General features: G+C 37.4%; 1 protein-coding gene across 8 annotated transcripts in view; it reads right to left on the minus strand.

Annotated features, from left to right (window-relative positions):
• ttll7 (tubulin tyrosine ligase-like family, member 7) overlaps positions 1–9,192 on the minus strand; it is an 84,866-nt gene that overhangs the window by 30,651 nt on the left and 45,023 nt on the right. For all 8 annotated transcript variants that reach the window (XR_001660227.1, XM_007542297.2, XM_016665789.1 and 5 more), the window contains 2 exons: positions 6,659–6,794; positions 299–385 (listed from right to left, as the gene is read on the minus strand). Coding sequence is in view for 7 of the 8 variants with exons in the window: in XM_007542297.2 (XP_007542359.1) it covers positions 299–385; positions 6,659–6,794 (223 nt within the window). In the remaining variant the exon portion in view is untranslated. The remainder of the gene's footprint in view (positions 1–298; positions 386–6,658; positions 6,795–9,192) is intronic.

Below are 9,192 nucleotides of genomic sequence, written 5' to 3' on the forward strand. Positions count from 1 at the left end.
AAACAGGCTGACAGCTGTCCCCTTAGGGAGTTGGGTCCCTTCTTTGGGCCTCTTTCTGATTCCTTTCTTTCTTTCCAAAGCTGCTAGACAGCCACAACCCCCATCCCCCCCAATCCTCACCACCACCTTTATTTTTCTGAATCACGTCCGATGTGCTTTCTCAGAGTGTTAGCTCCAGGCATCTGACTACCTCCATCCCTTTCTCTCTGGCACTCGCCTTTTTTGAAGGTCCCATGAGGCATCTGGACCCTATGCACTCGGTGCTCAGTGTCTCCCAACCTCTCTCCCTTTCACCCACCTTTGGGCCTCGTTGCCTGGAGGATTTGCCCGTCAGCTTCTCGTCATCCAGCTCACATCGTTCCAGGAGATCCAGTATATCTTCTTCCTGCACGTTAATACATACAGGCAACTCAGTTTAGATCAGTTAAACACATAAAAAGAAATCATTAGTCACAACAGTTTAATCTTTTGGATACACTTACGGAGTAATAATTATAATTTGATACGTCTCCGGATTGTCAAATTCTTCAATTAATGTAAAAGTAAAGAGAAACCTAAACTTCACACTTTTGTAGAGGCGCCTTGTCTGGGGGAGATTGGAAAAGATACACTGGCCTGAGATTCTTTGCTGAGCTGAGCTCATTGAGAGAGAATTAGTAAAAAGAGGAGCTTCATGGCCTTCGCCAGCATGCACAAGCCTGGTCCAGTTGGCAGCTGTTGAAATGCAGGCAAAGATTATTAATGTTGTTTAAGGCAGGGAAATAACAGGCTCCCACTTGCTGCTCAAATCCAATGTGATTGTCAGCTGGCTGCTGGCTCACTGGATTCATTCTGGTAGAATTAATACTTGTGAGTGTGTGAAAGCTTGGATGGTGGGACATGCCATTCTGGACACAGATGGCTTAAATGTCATATGTTTCATATGTGGATTGACTTTCAATCTGTCTGTGACTTACAATGTTTCTATATGTTTGGACTGAATTGACTTTTTCTGGAGAGTGCCTTGAGAAAATGTTTGTTGCGAATTGGCACTACATACAAAAATATTGAATTAAATAAACTGAAACTTACAATAATATATGTAAAGTAGCATAATCATGAAGTAAAAATAATAACAAAAAAAAACATTTGGATGCAGTTAACAAGGAATAAAATCCAGCACAATCACTGGTAGCGCAGACATTGATAGCCCTCCTGACAAAACAACTTTTTGCCACTAAACTATTATTTGTCGTCTCCTAGCCTTCCACAGTTAGAGTATATAAACAGAGTGATCTGTGAGCAGGAAAGTCTTGAGTCCTCCTGCTTTATTTAGCCTTATTTGACTAATACACATCACCAGTTAAAGCCCCAGAAGAATTCAGCAAACTACATATTTATATTTTTAATAGTAAAAAAGAGCTTTTTTGTGGTGGTGGTGTTCCTAAATAACTGGCTGGCATGTAGATACTGTCTTAAGGTTGCTATTGAAAATTGGTACACTCAGGTTGGCACTCTTTGTTCTAATGCAATTTGGAGAATTTTTTTTTAATCTGTCTTATTCTTCTTACTGTGAACCAAACAGGATATGTTTGGTTCCTCCCACGTGTCCAGTAGCTAAAATAACTGACCCTCATGTCACATCATAGTAATACCAGTGAAACAGAAAACCATAGACTACATGCCAGTGATTCTAATTAACCGATCACCCTAAAAAATTAAAGAGAAATTGAACAAAAACTTTCTATACATTTTGTCTAGAGCCACGTTTTTCAACCATGGTCCTGAAGCCACACTGCCCAGCATGTTTTAGATGTTTCCCTGCTCCAGCATAGCTGATTTCAAATTGATGGCCAATTAACAGGCTTTTGTTGACTCCATCAAGTGTGTCAAAGCAGATAAACATCTAAAACATGCAGGGCAGTGTCCCTTGACAACTAAAATAAGGAAACACTTGTCTAGAGAAATAGCTGAAGCTGATTTAAAAACACTTTCTTCTAATGTTTTTCCTCAAAATAAAATAATCTCAAATAGAAGTTGTAATTTTTCAAAACAGGTCCAGGTCCAGGATTATCATTTTTTTAAGGTAGGTTTGAACCATGTTATCTGTACTGACATTTTCAGATTGCATAGTATGATCTGCACTACTGACGCCTGCCAACAGTAAATCACCCCAACAGACTCCCTCTAATGTAATAAAACGTAATAAACTAACACTTTGTGGGAACCCATTCTAAAAATGAGGCCGCCTCCTGTAGCTTTGCAGCACTAAATGGTTTTTTAAGCAGCCTTGAAAAGCCAGGAACTAAACTTTTAACTTTTTTTTACAATGTAGTAATTATTAAAGGGAAAATGTTACTTTGCCTTGCTTTGTGGAATTATTTACAAATTACAGGCAATAAAAATCTGCTGCCAACTCAATAAGCTTTTATGAGGAGAAAGCTTTCCCCACCCACTGTGGTTTAAAAATCACTGGAGGCCCATTACCTTGTTAAATACCAGCAAGTGGATTACACCAATGTTTTGACATGTTTTTACAGCGCAGGAGAAAACCCAACTTGACATGTATGCAGAAATTACACATGAAGTAAAATTTATTTGTTTTCTCTTAATTTTAGCTATTTATAATTTTTCTATTGGAAATAACTTATATCTTGTAATCACTTATACAAATATATCTATTTCACGCCTTTTGCCTTTTGTCTGAATTTGTCTGACTGCACATATTAAGAATTCTTTATAAAGTAAAAATGTAACATCAACTCATAATATTTATAAATCATGAAGTGATGTTTGCTTTTAACATTCTTCCATATTTTTCTGCGGTACAGGGCAAAAGCTCAGGAATGAGGTTGGCAAAATCCCATGAAAATTGAAAACCAAAAGAAGACCATCAAGAGAATCAGGAGAATAATAGAACCACAGGAGGACAATATGGAGGAAGCAACAAGAAGTCCTGCTGCAGCACTGGGAGAATGAAATACTGGAGCAATAACTAAAGGAGCAACAGCTGAGGGGCAGGATGCAGGATGACTAGAGGTGCTGAGATTAATGCTAAACAACACAAATAAACAACAATCTTAAATCCTAATATCAAGCAGAAAATGTATGCAAATTAAGGGTTGTCCATAAAGGCAGCAGGGATGTGTAATACTAATGCTGATCACCTCATATGTATGCTTTTTTTAACCTTCATCATGCATAGTGTTTATATCAATGTGTTTCTTTTAGATTCCTAGTTCCCTTCATTTACTTTATTTTTTATCTAAGAAACAAAAAATACATTCATGTCTGTACTCAAACGTTTCTTTTCATTCTTTTCTACAACATACAACACTATAACATACTCACTTTTTGTTGTCTTCATGTAAAACACTTTGAATTGTATTGTTACTGAAATGTGCAACACAAATTAACTTGCCTTGCTTTTCTTTTTAAATTCAAGTAACCCTGAACTGCAAACAGCGTCATCGTGCTCCAGTTGTTTGTGAGAGCAACAACATTGAAAAGAAAATCCATTTAAATTTAGAGTGAATATTCATTGTACAATAAAACCTACTTTCAAAACAGCTTTATCTTTAGTTTAAAAAAAATTGGCCAAAATGAGCTGTTTTAAGATCAATGCTTAGCTGCTGCATTTGCTGTACTTGCCTATTTGGAAACGTTTGATTCACGTTTGCTAAGACTGTGTGCGTACGTGCTTTTTTTTTTTTTTTTTTTTTTTTTTTAACGTTTCTGACAGAAAACCACAGGCTGCTTTGACAACATCCTGTTTCTCATTTTCATTATTCCTAAAAGTGAAGGAATAGAAAGACATCATCTGAGGGGTGGAAAAGATACATAGCCAACAACAGAGCTAACAATCTGATGCATACCTTTCAACCTAACTGTAATGGAAGTGTGGAGAAGGGTGATGCAAACTCTGTGGAAAACAGTGCAACTCATTGCTGAAACGTCTCTGGCACAGCAAGCTGAAAGCAAGAGGGTGCTCTGCAGTCAATCAATGGGTTTTTTTTTATTTCTAGGAATACAACACAGACTCTGTGTTCTTTGATAGTGTGACAGTCCGTGACTTTTTTTCAATCCGTGGCCGTGAGAAGCTCGCAAAGCCAGCAAACAAAAGTGTTGTGGGTCCAAAAACTGTCAGACAGAAATATCGATTGTTTGCTCGCAATGAAAGAACGACCCTAGACAGAGCCAGTGATTACTTTTTTTTAGGGAAAACAACAATAAAAAAATAAATAAACCTTATATACATATATTTGCTTATATATATGTGTATTAATATATATGTATTAATTTCATCAGTCACACCAAGGTGACTGGTGAAATTAAAGATCAATGACAGTTAAGGAGATTAGCTAACCTTAAAAATAATAGTAATAAAAAAAACCAGAAACTGACAACAGTCTAAATGCAACATATCATGCCAGTAAATGAAGAAATTTAGGAAGATTATAAACAAGTGATTTCCTATGAGTCTGGAAAGGGTTTGGAAGTGTTAGGGATCCCAATGAACCACAGTGACCAAATAACTTATAACACCATCTAAAGCACTAATGGTCTCTCTTACCTTAGTAAAGGTCAGTGTTAATAATAAAACAATAAGAAGGAGGTATGGCTGCCACTGAAGAACTTCATAATATTATGCTAAAATCCCCCAAAATAAGGCATTTAGTTATAAAAAGTTAATCAAAGACATTTTATGTTTTGATAAACCTTGTCATCCACAAAAGGACACCATTTTTTAGTTTTCAGTGGAACTAAGCGCACTGCAAATTGCCTTCTCACAAACAGTACCAGGGCTTTATGCTACCAAAAGGTGCACTCAAGTGAGCATCTGTCAAATATAATCTATATGACAAAAGATCTGCTCGTCTGCATTGTAATTAGTAATATAAAGGAGTCTGGAAACAGAACTGACTTTTCCAAACATTTTCGTCTTTCTCCATACTTTTCCATAACCGAAAAGCACAAAACCCAATGAGTTTATGTGCTTTTTTTTTTTTTTTTTAGAACACTTCAGCTATGGTGTAAGCTGCAGTTCTCACACTATTTCAGAGAAACGGTGCTTTCCAGAAGTGATTATGTTGCAAAGCAACCTTTGGTCTTCTGATTATACGGTAATAAAATCACATATGTTAATATTTGTTATTAAATGTGATTTATGGAAAACAAAGTGAAAGCAGGCGACATACGATGTAAGGAGGCGTATCTGCATCAGCATGAAATGCACTACGTTTGGGCCGATCATTATCAGGCTGAACTTCAGGAACCTTCCTTCTTTCTGATAAATAGCCCAGATTAGTATTTCACACTGTGTCCCTTAATGAGGACAGTTCAGTTGTTAGACATGATTGTGGTGCCAGATAGCAAGCTGCAGAGCGACTCTCTCTTCCTTCTGGCTTTGAACAAAATCCCTGTCTCTGTGCTGGTCAAATTAAAAATGTGTTCTTTTTCGACTCAGCCTGAACTTTGATTCATATCTTTATGAAGTTCCTCTGCAGTGACACCATTCTTAGAAAACACACACACACACGCACACACACAATAGTCTTTAGAGAAGAAAATGGCAAAAGGTCAGAAACAGTGAGAGTAACTCCTATGAAAATTGCAACATGTCCTTATAGGTGATGTGAAAATAATTTATTGTATCAATACATTTCCTAAAAATCCTAAGTTTAAGTATCTGCCTTCTAAATGTACTTTTATTTGTCTGCCCAGTACTCCCCACTTCAGTTTTCAGCTTCTTTGTTTTACTATTCTTGAACACATAACCATGACAGAAAACTGCTGTTAAAGTCTCTTGTAAAGTTTTTTAAAAGGTTGTTTTTACAGATCAGAAAAATGAAGAAAAAAAAACTGCTATTTGTCTCAGCTGGTTGTCATTTTGTCCTACTTCATTCTCTTTCATATCCTATTTTATAATTTGCAAAAAATTATAAAGCTCTCAGTCGGTTTCAATGCTCTGTTTATCGTCATAACTTCAACTTCACAGCAGAGCTAAAGCAGCATTACTCGAAAACACAGATGAGCCTCTGGCGCAAGAAAACATTACTTCCTAACCCTGCGAAATGATCAAATTCTGAGAGGATGTTATAGGACTTTTATTTCAACATGTTAAATGTGTCCTTATACGTTCAATGTCTTACTCTTTAACATACAGCAAAAAAATCAAATAAAACACATGTGGGAAGCAACTGTTACTCACTCAGAACTGATGCTGTCAGAAAGACATAAGAAAAGCAAAAGATCCAGAAAGAGGACCGACGGGAGAGTGAAGAGTGTCGAAGTGAAGAAAGAAACAAACATAACATTGTTCTGTGGGATTTGATTTTCCTTTTTAAAAACATCATGCACTACACAATAAATATTTGTGAAGAGACAGTCTGAATGACAGTCAGTAAGCACATGTTGTGCTCTGCCTTCCTACATATTGTCAAACTTCCCAACAAAAACCATGGACTGCAACATACTCCACATTATTTGCACATCCCTAATCGTCTCTGTGGGCAGAATCTTAATAGAAATGTGCGTGTGTGTTCCTTTGCTTCCTGCCCACAGATGCCTGAATGCTATGCGAGTGTGTGTGTTCAGGTGTGGATCTCTGCAGGTTTTTACAGCATGTGTTTGTGTGTGTGTGTGTGTGTCCGTGACAGTCTGCCACTGATGTACGTGCCTTCATTCGTTTCAGAGGATTATTCATTTCCTTTTGAAGTGAGGCAGCTCGCCCGGCGAGGAAGGTCTGAAAGGCGGCCGAGAGCAGGCTTTCATACTTTTCCAACAGCAGCTTGTCGTCTGGGGGGTAAATACGTCTGCAGGCCACAGAGACGGGGAGAGAGAGGGGCAAGGAGAGTGAGAAAGGAGCAAAAAAAAAAAATAAAATAAAAAGAATAGATGGAAAATAGAAGGTAACGGAAAAGGGTTATCATTGAGGGGAGACAGTTGAAATGAGAGTCGGGCGATAAAGGGTAAAGAGGAGAAAGGACACATAGAGAGACAGAGTGGGGTTAAGCAAAGGAGGCATGTGAGGTTAAAGGACGAGTGATAGAATTCGCAGCAAGGGTTTAGTACAGTAAAAAATGTAAAAAAAAAAAAAAATTACAGATACTGAGAGAACAGCTAAATATTTGACAAAAATTTAGAAAAAATTTAAGACAAGAGGATGCAGTAAGCCGATCATAAAATATAGGTATAGAAAAGGATTACAGCATGCTAAGAGAAAGAAAAACAAAATTAAAATGAGAAGAAGAAAGCAGAGACAAATTACAAAAAGACAGGCTTTACTGGCAACCTTGAGTCAAGAAACTGCCAAACTCTCATTTAATCAGTCTTTTCACACGGAGCGCTGCTTTCACGCAGCTGCTTTCTGCACCCAGAAGTACACTTCACAGTTTTTTTTTTTTTTTTGCAATATGCACTAATGCGTCTGTTTGCACCCTTTAAAAATTTCACCCTAAAGACTAAACTAACCCCAGTGTTTATGATGGATCTAAAGGGACTAGAACAATTTGTAAACCTCTGCCGGGTTATCCTGAAACTACATCTCCAAACCCGGCCTTGTCATCACTTGTCCATCAAATCAAAACAATGTCTGCTTTTTAAGCAAAATAAGCATCGGGTACTTTAAGTTCAAAAAGCAGGCGAATGTTCTGACATCTGCAGAGCCCTATCAGGAGCCAAATCCCACTCCGTTAGATGGCCTTCCCGATTCAGACATGATGGTAATGTCTAAAGCAGAAAACATTCTTGGAAAACTAAATCATGTACTTTTTTTTTTTTATATCTGAGAACTGATAGGTAACGAAGTACTTATGAGATGCTTTTACGTCTCAGCGTGTGAGTAGTAGATTTTAGTGCAAGTAAAATGCCAAGTAAAGGTTAACTGTTTCAGCATTAAAACTTTAACTGCTCCCCATGTGCAATTAATAATTTTATGCTGTGTAGCTGTTCTGGGTGCCTCATTTCCATATTGTTGAGAAGATGACCCAATTCCACGTTACTGCGACTCAAATAAAGCAACTGCTAAGTTCTGGGTCCAGATATGAGCCAACTAACTAAGCTCCTTTCTTAGTACAGTTGAATGTGAAATGTTTCTAACTACAATGCCTTGCAAAAGAAATAATACCCATTGCATATTTTTTGTGTTGTGTCACATAGAACCTCAAATAACAGACTGATGTGCTCTCTGTAACATTAAACTATATACAGCAAATCCAAGCCTCATTGTTAAGTCATGAAACAGTTTCTATCTCTGGAGGAGCTGCAGAAATCCAGAGCACAGGTCAAATAATCTGTCAATAAGGCAACCATTATTGGCATTATTTATAAATCTGGCCTTTCTTTAAGGAAAGAAAGCTAGTGTTGAAAGAAAGCAGTTTGTCACAAGTGACGTAGGCACCACAGCAAACAGCAGATCTTGTCAGATGGCTCTAAATGCCAATTTTTTTTTTTGGCTCAGTTACATCCAAAATACTCTGTGTAGCTGAAAACAAGCACTGTACCTAAAAAATGCCATGCCCACTGTGGATGGTGAGACCAGGAAGCTGGCCAGAGTTAAGGCAAAGACAGATGGAGATACAGGCAGGTGCTGTGAAAAAAAAACCTGATAAAGGCTGCAAGGGACTTTAGCTAGAGGTTCACCTTCGACCAAGCAGAGACACAAAACACAAAGACAGAAACACAATGGGAGGATTTAGATTAAACCACTGAGGTTTTAGAATGGTCTAGTCAAAGCAAAAAAAACAACAACAAATTTTCACAGGTGTTGAATATTTCTGTTCACAGATGGTGTTCGTTCAATCTGACTAAGCTGTTTTGCAAATAAAACTAGACAAAACTTCAGTATGTACATGCATAAAATTGGTAGAGACGTAGCAAAAGACTTACGGGTACAACTGCAGCGAAGGCTGGTTTCATAAGCTAGTCGGCACAGGTCACAGATTTTTATTTGTAAAAAAATATATAGAAAACCTTGTATCTTTTCCCTTCCACTGCACAATAATGCAGTACTTTGAGTTAATCTGTTGCATAAAAGAGACGTTGCAGTTTGTAGTTGTGACATGATGAAGTATGAAAAAGTTCAAGGCATATGAATCCTTTTGTGAGGGACTTCTTTCAGTTATATTACTTTAGAGGTGTATGGACCTAATTCTATTACTTCTTTTCAAAAACACACTCGACAAAATATCAAAAGGTCTCATCACATTAACA

This window comes from Poecilia formosa, unplaced genomic scaffold (assembly GCF_000485575.1).
Source record: "Poecilia formosa unplaced genomic scaffold, Poecilia_formosa-5.1.2 Scaffold10, whole genome shotgun sequence".
NCBI classification, from domain to species: Eukaryota; Metazoa; Chordata; class Actinopteri; order Cyprinodontiformes; family Poeciliidae; genus Poecilia; species Poecilia formosa.